The sequence below is a fragment of the Rhinoderma darwinii genome, chromosome 4 (genome assembly GCF_050947455.1).
Source record: "Rhinoderma darwinii isolate aRhiDar2 chromosome 4, aRhiDar2.hap1, whole genome shotgun sequence".
In the NCBI taxonomy this organism is placed as follows: Eukaryota; Metazoa; Chordata; class Amphibia; order Anura; family Rhinodermatidae; genus Rhinoderma; species Rhinoderma darwinii.
In genome coordinates, this window is record NC_134690.1 from 369042622 (window position 1) to 369055744 (window position 13123).

The 13123-nt window shown below is 40.2% G+C and overlaps 1 protein-coding gene across 1 annotated transcript in view; it reads left to right on the top strand.

The window, feature by feature from the left end:
• MACROD2 (mono-ADP ribosylhydrolase 2) overlaps window positions 1–9031 on the top strand; it is a 1597693-nt gene extending 1588662 nt beyond the window's left edge. Inside the window, exons 19-21 of the mRNA XM_075864535.1 lie at window positions 2004–2084; window positions 3148–3207; window positions 8499–9031. Of these exons, the coding sequence (XP_075720650.1) occupies window positions 2004–2084; window positions 3148–3207; window positions 8499–8515 (158 nt within the window). The 3' untranslated portion in view covers window positions 8516–9031. The remainder of the gene's footprint in view (window positions 1–2003; window positions 2085–3147; window positions 3208–8498) is intronic.
• Window positions 9032–13123: the final 4092 nt, after the last annotated feature.

Here is a 13123-nt window from a genome sequence, read left to right on the forward strand (position 1 = left end):
AGATAGATATGAGATAGATATGAGATAGATAGATAGATAGATAGATAGATAGATAGATAGATAGATAGATAGATAGATATTAGATAGATAGATATTAGATAGATAGATATGAGATAGATAGATATGAGATAGATAGATATGAGATAGATAGATATGAGATAGATAGATATGAGATAGATAGATATGAGATAGATAGATAGATAGATAGATAGATAGATAGATAGATAGATAGATAGATAGATAGATAGATAGATAGATAGATAGATAGATATGAGATAGATAGATATGAGATAGATAGATATGAGATAGATAGATATGAGATAGATAGATAGATAGATATGAGATAGATAGATAGATAGATAGATAGATAGATAGATATGAGATAGATAGATAGATAGATAGATAGATAGATAGATAGATAGATAGATAGATAGATAGATAGATAGATAGATAGATAGATATGAGATAGATAGATATGAGATAGATAGATATGAGATAGATAGATAGATATGAGATAGATATGAGATAGATAGATAGATATGAGATAGATAGATAGATAGATAGATAGATAGATAGATATGAGATAGATAGATAGATATGAGATAGATAGATAGATATGAGATAGATAGATAGATATGAGATAGATAGATAGATATGAGATAGATAGATAGATATGAGATAGATAGATATGAGATAGATAGATAGATAGATAGATAGATAGATAGATAGATAGATAGATAGATAGATAGATAGATAGATAGATAGATAGATATGAGATAGATAGATAGATATGAGATAGATATGAGATAGATAGATATGAGATAGATAGATATGAGATAGATAGATAGATATTAGATAGATATGAGATAGATATGAGATAGATAGATAGATAGATAGATAGATATTAGATAGATAGATATTAGATAGATAGATATTAGATAGATAGATATTAGATAGATATGAGATAGATAGATATGAGATAGATAGATATGAGATAGATAGATATGAGATAGATATGAGATAGATAGATAGATAGATAGATAGATAGATAGATAGATAGATAGATAGATAGATAGATAGATAGATATTAGATAGATATGAGATAGATAGATATGAGATAGATAGATATGAGATAGATGGATAGATAGATAGATAGATAGATAGATAGATAGATATGAGATAGATAGATATGAGATAGATAGATATGAGATAGATAGATATGAGATAGATAGATAGATAGATAGATAGATAGATAGATAGATAGATAGATATGAGATAGATAGATAGATATTAGATATATAGATATTAGATAGATAGATATGAGATAGATAGATATGAGATAGATAGATAGATATGAGATAGATAGATAGATATGAGATAGATAGATAGATATGAGATAGATAGATGATAGATAGATAGATAGATAGATAGATAGATAGATAGATAGATAGATAGATAGATAGATAGATAGATAGATAGATAGATAGATAGATAGATAGATATGAGAGCTAGATAGAAATGAGAGATAGACAGACAGATATGAGAAAGACAAATATAAATGCGATAGGTAGATAGATAGATTATGAGATAGATAGGTAGAAATTAGATATATAGACATAGAGTCTGTTAATTATGTAAAAGTTTAATTGTCTAGTCATGTGAGGTTGTGGCTCTACCAATTTATTGATTTTTATAAATATACGGGGCGGAAATATGGTGTATTGTTGGAATTAAGGACATAATACTCCAACCTCAATCATATATTGGGCTTCTGAGCTTGGATCACCTTTGTGACTATACTGAATTATTGCTTAATTTAATGCAAACCTCATACTGTATATAACTGGCTTATAACCGTGGAGTAATAAAGTCTAGAAAATAGGAAATAATTGGAACAGATAATGGGTCTTTGAATTTGAATACACAGATTAAATTGATTATATTAATAAAGAAATCACAAAACACTGAATAATTAAATTCCATTTTTTTTTTCTATTTACTAGAACCAAACCATGAAAGTCACGGGACAATTCCAATTACAGATACATGCATTCAACCGGAGTCTGAAGAAATATCAGAGGATGGTACAGTGCTTCTTATAATATCTTTATTAATACATAGCTCATTTATTTATTTCCCCATTGCTGACATATTCCACAGCGCTGTTTGGTGATGGTCATCAGGTCATCAGTCACATTAGGGATAACTTCATAGAAACCTAAATAAGAAACAGAGAGAGAACATACGGATGTAGCCATCTTTAGCTTGACTGATAACTCGCTGCAATGTGATATCACACAACAAAAGCCATTGAAAAAGTCAAGATAAGAGATCTAGCCATAGTTTTATTTAATGACTTTTAGTCATGGGTAAAGACGGCTACATCTGTACAAACTCCATGATGCAAATATTAATGGATATATCCATGCAAGGGCAATTGTGCTCATTAGACATATTACACCCAGTGGCCACCAATGGGCCTTAAGTACATCTATGGTTGTGTTCAGATAGCACCGGTATCTTTGGGTGCTCGAGGTAGGGTCCCAACCCGGATGTAGGTTAAGAATTGTAGTCGGCACAACTTGCTTGTGTTTCAAAAATAATATTTATTTGATTCTCAGGATAAATGCCAGAGGCTATATGTGCAACGTCAACGTTTCGGTCATAAGACCTTCGTCGGGCACTGAGCCGTACTGGGGACTGGATGGATCTGAATCTATAATGCGTTGTAGCGCTGCTATGAATCGTATTCGGCGGCTTACCGCTCTTCATGGGCGCTCATGAAGAGCGGTAAGCCGCCGAATACGATTCATAGCAGCGCTACAACGCATTATAGATTCAGATCCATCCAGTCCCCAGTACGGCTGAGTGCCCGACGAAGGTCTTATGACCGAAACGTTGTCGTTGCATATATAGCCTCTGGAATTTATCCTGAGAATCAAATAAATTTTATTTTTGAAACACAAGCAAGGTGTGCCGACTACAATTCTGGGCCTTAAGTACAGTACCATTGATAATTGGGGAGTTTTCTACAGGTGGAAAAGTAGATAAGAAAACTGCTAGTCTGTGTTGCTGGTTTTAATTCACGGTTTCCAATGCTAACCGCATGGTGCAATAAAGCTGTGTTATTTTTATTTAATTTTTTAGTTCAAATGCTTAGTCAGACCATCGACAGATCACATGATGATGATGAGGAAAATAATACCGGTAAGTAAAAAATTAAAACAGCAATATTTTACAATTAGTTTAATTTGGAGAATATGATTGGGGCATTTTAGATTTAGTACAAGATTTAGGAAAGGGGATTACAGGGTATTCTTTATATTCTAAATGAGTAAAGGCCCATTCACTTGGTCGTGTTTTCAGTCCAAATCTGCTTAATTCTTGTCAGATAAATGGTTTTCCTGCTGCCCTCTTGTTTTAGACGTGAAATTTACGGACCGATCACATATCAAAAATACCGCCATTAGCATCTGATCTAATACAAAGGTAAAAATAATAATCATGGCTGTTGACCGGGCATGGAAAATAAATGGGAAGTATGGGGAACAGGACAACCTTCTATTCTAATGCAACTCTGGTCCTGCTGTTATCAGTTGTTAACACCGCGGGAATCTACCACAGCTTACACATTTCTCAGTCCTCCGGAGTGGCAGTTTAACTTTGTAGCGACTCTCTGCTCTGGCTAAAAGAGGGGGATATTAAGCAGGGACCCCCCTATACGCCCTGACATTCATGTGCCCTAATAGGGTATTTAAACAGGACGTATCCTGATGGAATATATGTATGGTTTGTCATGCTGTATATAAATATGGTTTTCCCATTAATAAGTATGGCAGAGTGTAAAAGTAGAAGGTGTGTTGGTAGACTCTGCAGATACCTATGACATCATGAGGCACTGACGGAAGGGAGATATAGATACAATTGTACTTGGTATCCCATGCGCCAAGTGGCCTAGGGCAACAGCCAAAAGACCCAGGGCACATTCCCCTGCTGCCAGGTGCTAGCAACGCCACTTACAAGTAGCAATTTATACATGGTCAAACCAAAAAATTGGGTAAATCCTACTATATGATCGAATCATTATAAAATCTACAAATATACAAATCACCACGATAGTAGCATGAGATCAGTAGGAAAATCACAGTAGGGAGCAGAGGAGGACTTTATTTTGTTGGGAGGTCATGATAATTATAAACTGAACATCGGTCTTATTGGGGGAAAAAAATCTAAGCTTGTAAATCCAGCCTGTTGCACATAAGTTTAGTACAAGAATTATATAAATGCCAGGAAATATAAAATTTCCATTTTATGTAAGTCTTGGGAATATGTTTTTCTGAGTTCACAATGCTACCTCCTGGGAACTGCATTTAAAGAATATAATATGTGCATTTCAGAGCATGGAATGCAGATAATAGAGAACAGTAGTTTGCACTCAGCTAGATATTGTACAGCATAAAGAGAACTTAATGTGTAGCTATTACCTACGCACGTTCATCCTACCAATTTACTTAAAAAAAATGAAATTCAAATTCCTATTTTTTTTCTGTAAAATGTAAATGTTATTACAAAAATTTAAAAGCAATGTTGAATTTAAATTTGTTTAGGTTTATTAAATTAACATTCAGGGACATGCAAAAGTATTCAACAACATAAAAAGTTAGGCAGATTTGTCTAAATTATAAATGTCACTTAGGCCTCGCTCACACCTTTGTTGGAGGCTCGGTTAGGGGCCTCCTTCGCAGATAAGGTCAAGATTACCGGAGACAATAGTGAAGCATGGTGTGTATTGTCTATAGTAAAATCACAGATACCCCGACGGAAAGCCGACAGAACGTATTAAAGTCAATAGGTTCTGTCGCCCGCCTGCGGTGTCTGTTATGCAACAGAAGCTTCTGTTATTCCTTTGTTCTGCTCCTCTGATGGAGCAGAATGACGGAACACACCAACGCAGGTGTGAACTTAGCCTTACACAGATTGTTCCACACAGTTTGTTCTTTTATTTTTTTCAAACTTACATAAATTTTTTGTCATCAGATGTTTTTTGGAGAATTTAAAAAACTAAAAACTGTTGCATAAAACTTGCTGTTTGCACAAGCATTCAATCTCCGTGCTTTGGATGGTCCAAGTTTACGCAGATGACACATGTTGCCCTAAGATTTGGATTATAATTGTTGTATAAGTGTGAATAATTAAAAATGTCAACTTTTCTGGATAAAAGTATCATTCACCAGACTGGAAATCTGAAGGCAAGCTGTGAAAATAAAGACCAAATAGAATTCCAAGAAAGTAAAAAATTAAGATAGAAACATGCACAAGATAGGAAAATGATTACAAATAATTTTTAAGTCGTTAGATATTTCCGTGAGCACTGAAGGATCATACTAGCTGCATCATGCCACCCAGGCACTGCCTAGACAAGACCATCCCTCAAAACTCCACATCAGAGCAAGTAGGAGACTTGTGAGGGAAGCTACAGACTACAGTGAAGATGCAGCAGTCAACAATATGAAGAGCTCCGCATACAGGGGCAAAGCCATAGTTAGTGCAGAGCTAGAAGTCACACCTATGCTCTGGTGCCTAAAGGGGGCCCATAGACCCTCTACCACACAAGAAGAAACCCATATTATATATGGCAAATGGTAGGTGGGGACAAATTTTGCAACAAATATTGAATTGGGGATCAGCAACACCTCCGTTTGCATAAGTGCAATTGTTTGTATGAGAGAGTGACCAGAAAGAAGCCACTACTGAAGAAAAAACACGGCTCTCATTTGCCAGAAAGCAACAGTGACCCACCTTTTATATGGGATAAGGTTTTGTCGTCACAAAGTATAAGAATATGAGAGGGAAATCTAATACTGCCTATTCCTCCGCAAAGACAATCCTAGCAGTGACATTTGTAAATAGCAGTATCTTGTTGGGGGGTGCTTTTCAGCGGAGACTGGGCATTTTTTAAGGACTGGAGAACGTAAAGATTGTTCAAAATGGTTTGCAATAAAAAACGACTGTGTCCGTGTGTCATTTGTAATCCTGACCAATCTGTGGACTTTTTGGGGGTTGAATATTTTTGTCGGCCATTATATACAGCATATTCCTAATTGTTTATTAGTCATTACTCACAGATGTTCGCAGAAGAGATTGCACTGTGATTGTTACTGAGCATACGGAGATCTTCTGTGCCTCAGAATAATCTTTGTCATTTTTAGTATTCTTGGGATTGGAATGATGACAGTTTTATTACGGATTGAGTTTGCCTATAAAATGTATCTATAATTTAGTACCCCTTGCGTACAAGCAGAGAGTATACTGATCTAACCAAATACAAAATTAAACTTTAATTAGCATAAATGAACCATAGAAGCTTAATATGCAGACGCTCAACTAAAAAATGTGCTCTGCTCAATACTCGGACTTATTCAACAGTAGAAAATAACGCCATAGAATGACAGTTCACATAAATTTGCCATTATATGTTCACAGAGCAGGGAAGGGCTGTGGGAGACGTAAATATTATATCCCTAAGTGGATTGAAGTTTACAATGTATCTCCCTAGGAAAGTGACAAACAGTTTAATGCAAAATGTGACTCTCTTCGCCTAAATCCCCTGGATTCTAGGAAACATGAAGTTCATGGCAGTTTTATTGCCTTTGGCTCAAGACTGTCCAAATTCATTTGTGATTCGAGAACAGTAAAACAAAAAGTGCAAAGTATATATTTTTTCATACAGATTTCCCCCAAAGCGACAATAAATTTTTTGTCATGGGATATATTTATTTCAGCCTTGGATATATATGTACCTTGATAAAACCGGATGAAGCTCAGATTTATTTTTCATTACTGGTAAAAGGTTTTATACTTATAGCTGTCCAAAAATGTATGAAATAATAATAAGTCAAACTCATCTCTTCTGTTTATGGATTATGGTGGCCCCAACAACAAAACTGGGCCTTTAAAGGCTATGTACACCTTTGAAAGGAAATTTGTCTTGTTTAAAAACACAAAACGCTGATTTATTTACAACTTTTAAATTGACTTTTATTTTTAAAAAAATTTAACTTTTTATGGTACAGCTTCTATGTATCCTGCATACATAGAAGCAGTATCGTTCTGTCTCAGCTGATGCTCGGCTGAGATCAGGTCCTGCGTGTCTAAGGGTATGTTCACACATGCACGTTCCTTACAGCTGAAATTCCGGAGCTGTTTTCAGGCGAAAACAGCTCCTGAATTTCAGACGTAATGGCAAGTGCAGGCGTTTTTCGCAGCGTCCATTACAGACGTAATTGGAGCTATTTTTCTATGGAGTCAATGGAAAATGACTCCAATTACGTCCCAAGAAGTGACATGCACTTCTTTGACGCAGGCATCATTTTTACGCGCCGTCTTTTGACAGCGGCGCGTAAAAAAAAATTACCGGCTGCACAGTACATCGTAAAACCCATTCAAATGAATGGGCAGATGTTTGCCGACGCTTTTAAGCAGTATTTTCGGTCGTAATTCCAGGCGTAAAACGCCTGAATTACGTCCGTAAATCGTGCGTATGAACATACCCTTATAACTATGAATTTAGATGTGATTGATATTAGCTGGATCTTGTCAGAGATATGCAGGACCCGTCTACACTGAGCCGTCAGTTCAGCTGAACTGACTAAATTGGCTGAGAGAAAACGATACAGCTTCTCTTTATGCATTTTAAGTTGTTTAAAAACATTGATTTATTGAAAAAAAGGTGTGCATAGGCTTTTAATATGATGTACTTTTTATAAGCATTATGTTATTCTGCTATGTCTGCTTGGCTATTTTAGATTGTTTTTTTCTCTTTCTTTGTGGCTCTCCCTTTCTCTTTATCCCTCTCCCTCTCACTTTATCCCTCTCCTCTCTCTTCCGCTCGCTTTCTCTTTATCCCTATCCTCTCTCTTCCTCTCTCTCTTCCGCTTTCTCCAAGGCATGTGCATGTATTCTCCTTGGTGGCACACTGAGTCCCCATGTTTACAGACTTGTAATCACTTAGTGTGCCACTGCATGGATCCAATAGAAAAACCTCTATATGCCTCTGTATGAAGGAGGCATACAAATTAGGACAAAGTATGGACTCATAGACTTCTATGGGTGCCATATTATGGCTTTGTATGACTCATAACTTGCATGCAGCAGTACTATGGTCATGTGAATGAGGCTTTAAATTATATAGAAAAGATGAGCCCAATCTGACATGTAAAGATAATTCACAAACCAACTTTCAATGGCATAAATCAGGGTTGAGTGTGGAAGTCTGAAGAAGCAAGATTTTTTTATAGTAGGGTTGTAGAATTTCCCCAGGATGGGCACCTTTTTTTGCATGGTAAAAAGGTTGGGATTACTGAACTTTACACATTGGTCCTGAGCCTATTTCGCATTAAATATATGACTATATCTGACGATGTTCTTAAATGGACAATGATGCTCTAAACAAGTCCAGAAAAATAATTGCCCATTTGTTTCTTTTTTATTTAAAACAGCCGTCCCACAGAAATAAGAAGATGAAGGGGAACAATGAAGCGGGATGCTCATTCCAAGAAGTAGAGGACAAGACTTTGCTAGATTGTTGCTTTCAGGGCTAATGGCTAAATGATAGGGGTATTACTTGATTTCCCTTCTAATTATAATTTAAATAATATCAATTTGATGCATTATTTTGATTTTGCTATTGCTTTTAGGTTTAGGTCCTCTTATTCTTTAAAATAATAAATTACATCCAGGGTAAAATGTATTTTCTGGATGCTGATCCTTAATAAATTTAAAGTTCTGAAAGTTGATGTTAATGATCTACTTACTTTCAGCATTATTTCAATTCTGTTTTTCAAATTCGCTCAGTGATTTGGCTTGGCCACACGTCATTCAATGTTGGCAGATGAAGTAATTAGTAGAGGCATCTTGTGAAATATCTTATGCTTCAGTGGATAAGCCTCATGGGTTTCCTAATGTGATTTTTACTCCTTTCTAAGTTAAAATCTGCTAATACATGAAAACTAATAAAATGCACAATTGTTTGAACTGCAAGAATGTGTCACTGTCTTTATCCGCCCGTCTGGACCATAAACTGGTAGATACCAGTCCTACACAGGCGGGTCATGTGCCACGGGTGCAACTAGGAGGGAAGGAAGGGGGGGTCAACAGTCCAGAATTTGCCGTGACAGTCCCTGCAAAATTACTGTTCCGGACATGTCCCGGCAAATGCGATATTCAATTGTATCTGCGTCCTAAGGACACAAATACAATTGAACATTATGGCAGAGCAGGATACTATCCGCTCCCTGCTCTGCCATTCACTACTCTTGGAGCTGAATTCCCAACCAAAGCGTTGCCGACGCCCTGGCCAGGGATTCTGCTCATAAAGGGAGCTCCTGACTTCAATGTCCATACCTTGTATGTACCTCGTGCAGTGGAATCCCCGGCCAGAGCGATGCTGACGCTCTCGCCGGGGATTCCGCTCCTGGAGAAGCCCCTGGCATCCCTATCCATGTATGAACAGTGACGTCAGGGGCTCCTCCAAGAGCGGACTCCTTGGCCAGATCGTCGGCAACACACTGGCCGCTGACTCCGCTCCTGGAGAAGCCCTTGACGTTACTATCCATATGTGAACAGTGCCGTCAGGGACTACCTCTTGGAGCAGAATCCCCGGCCAGATAGTCAGCAACGGAGCCCCAATGGCACTATATACTGGGAGGGGCTGTAGTGCTATGAAGGGGGGTGTGAGTGTCACGTGTGTGTGTGTGTGTGTGGCACTATCAATAAGGGGACGCTGTGTCATTTTATCTACAAGGGTGGATGTGGCCCTATCAACAGGGGAGTGTTTGGCACAATCTACAAGGGAGTGTGTGTGGCACAATCTACAAGGGAGTGTGTGTGGCACTATCTACTAGGGGGCGATGTGGCAATATCTACAGGGGGGGCTGTTTGGCACTATGTACAAGGGGGGGCTGTGTGGCAGTATCTACAAGGAGTGGTACAATCTGTTTTAGTCAGGCACACTGACCTTTAATTTATTTTTTTCTAATTTATTGTTATGTTAACTACCTTATATAACTATATTGTTTGTAAAGTGTAAAAATGGTTTTGTACTTGAGTTACATTAAAAAAAAAATGTACATTTTTTTATACCTCATTGAAGGAAGGAGAAGTCGGGAAAGAAGTTGGAGGGACCAAACTGAATCTTCCCCGGGTGCAGGAGAACCTAACTACGCTTCTGTATAAGTGAATACAGTACAGCTGGGGTCAGCAACCTCTGGCACTCCAGCTGCTGTGAAATTACAATTCCCAGCATGCCCTGACAGCTTTCGGCTGCTAAAAAAAAAGCCATTGGCTGTCAGGGCATTCTGGGAGTTGGTTTCTGTTGTTTCTGCAGAATTTGACACAAAGACATCTTTGGCTCCAAGCTTTTCTAGCATCCTTCTCACCTTTTCACCACCTCTATACAAACTCGCCATCCATAGTGCCCCAGATGGTAATAATTCCAGTAATGATCCAGCGCTGGTGTTGATTTAAAAGGGAAAAACAGGTCCTTCCTGCCATGACTAAGAACGCAGACCGCGTTCGAAACGCGTAGGCTTGGGCATTTACCCCTACTACTCCTACCTTCTGCCTTGGGACTGCGTCTCCCTTCCAATTTTAATATTTTCTGCAATAAACATGGGACCTGTTTTTCCCTTTTAAATCAACACCAGCGCTGGATCATTTTCCTCTCCACCCTACTACTACACACCGCGGGCCGTCGCGGGGATCCGTTTGATGCTACCTGAAGACGCAGACCGGCGAGCTGGAGGTTTCTCCTTGTTCCTATATTCTTTATGTATGGGGCTATTGTCTTGCTAGGTGGCAGTACCCTTTCACCTGGCAGCAGGTTTTAGGAATTGGACTTTAGGCCAGGATCACACACTCTGATTTGATGCAGTTTAGTGGCAGTTTTTGGCTCAGTTTTTTTGACCAAACTCAGAAGTGGACACAAAAGAAAGGAGATGCCTCAGTCTTTTCTTTATAGCTTTCCTTCCTTTAGGATTCACTTCTGACTTTGGTTCAAAAATCTCAGCCAAAAACTGCTTAAAAACGGTCTGTGATCCTGGCCTCATGGGGTATTTTGTGTTTTGTGCGATGTTTCCCAAACATAGTAGATGTCATGATTGCTAAAATCGCATCTAATCAACCCATGGAACTTTTTTCCACTTGATTTCGGACACTACAACATGGCAGAATATAGCTGTAGATTTAATTTAAAGTGTAACTAAACCCTCAACAAACTTCGGACATGTCATAGTGACGTGTCAGAAGTTGTGATCCATGGGGGTCGGAGCACTGAGACCTCCACTATCACTAAAACGAAGCTGCAGAAGCGCTCGGGTGAGCGCTGAGCCGCTTAGTTTCTGATCGTCTTTTCTCGGAAAGACGATTGTTATGCCTATGGTTTGCTTACCTCCTGACGGCTGCAGCCATGGATCAGTGAGCGCCGATCCCCGTTTCCTCCTCAGGAGATGCCAGCGCTCACTGCTGTCTAAAGCTATCACAGGTACACCTATACGAACTATAGACTTTGACCTGTGTCCTGTTGGCCAGCTGCCATACCGTTATGGCAGTACGGCCTAGTGGGTCCATGCAGGTAAGCTCAGGCCATGGACCCCGCTGGTCAATCCAAGACCGTGATGACGTCACAAGAGATGCGGGCGGATATGCTAGACCTCCGGTCCCGACAAGACCAAATCCTCCAGGCATTGAATATTATTGCACATCGGCTGGAGGTAGAAGCTGCCGTTCCTCTTACTACACCTCCTGGCAGTGCTGATCCCCGATTTTCTTTGCCGCTACCTCACCGTTATGATGGAGACGCGAAGACCTGCCGTGGATTATTGAACCTGTGCCAGATCCACTTTAGCCTGTATGCAAGGTCATTTTCGACTGATGGTGCAAGGGTCGCTTTCATCGTCTCTCTCCTTACTGGCAGGGCCCTAGCATAGGCGAACCCTATCTTGGAGAGACAAGGACCAGGGACCCGTGACTTCCAGAGGTTCCTACGGACATTTCGCACAGTGTTTGAGGAGCCTGGACGAGTCTCGTCGGCAGCCGCCTCCTTGTTGAACCTATGCCACAGTGATACTTCCATTGGCGAGTACACCATCCACTTCCGCACCCTGGCAGGAGAATTGTTGTGGAACAATGAGGCCTTGGTGGCTACATTCTGGCAGGGACTGTCTCCTGAGATTAAGGACGAGCTTGCCACCTGAGATCTGCCGTCTACCCTCGATGACTTCATCCTTCTGGCTGCCCGGATTGATATAAGGATCCGAGAACGGTTCTAAGCGGCTCGCCGGGAGGGAGGATTCCCTAGCCCGGTTCCTACTTTGCAGCAACCTCTGCTGTCCTCATCAGCTGTTCCTACAAAGGAATATTTGAAGATGGACCATCTCTAGCTGTCTACCCTGGAGAGACAACGCAGACGCACTTCGGGACTCTGTCTGTATTGCGGCCTCGGAGGCCATCTTGTGCGTCTGTGACCCCAAAAGCCCCAGAGCCTAGGGTTGGTTGGAGAGACAACCCTGGGTAAAGAAGGTCTATTCTCTAAATTGTCCATTCCCGGCCGTGATCATAATGTCCGGCGAAAAAACGCACCGGGTCTCTGCTTATCTGGACTCTGGATCCGCATCTAACTTCATTCGGAGAGACCTGGTGGATGTTCTCCAGTTGCCCACAAGACCCTCTGGAGAGGCCTTTGATGGTTGCATCTGTGAATGGACTACCTCTGCCAGACTCGGTTGTAGCTGTGACCAAGCAGCTGAGGCTCCAAGTGGGAGCCCTCCATTCCGAGCTCCCCTCATTCTTTGTCCTGGCTGAGACCGTCATCCCTGTGCTGCTGGGCCTGCCCTGGCTCCGACTACATGCCCCAGTCCTGGACTGGAATACTGGAGAGGTTCTCCAGTGAGGTTCCGAGTGTCTCAACCGCTGCCTGGTACAGATTCGTCCAGCACAGCCTCCACTGCCTCAGTCCTTGGCAGGATTGCCTTCTCATTTTTCTGCATTCTTGGATGTCTTCAGCAAGAAAGAGGCGGAGATGCTGCCCCCACACTGGGCGTATGACTGTCCTATCGAGCTGGTTCCT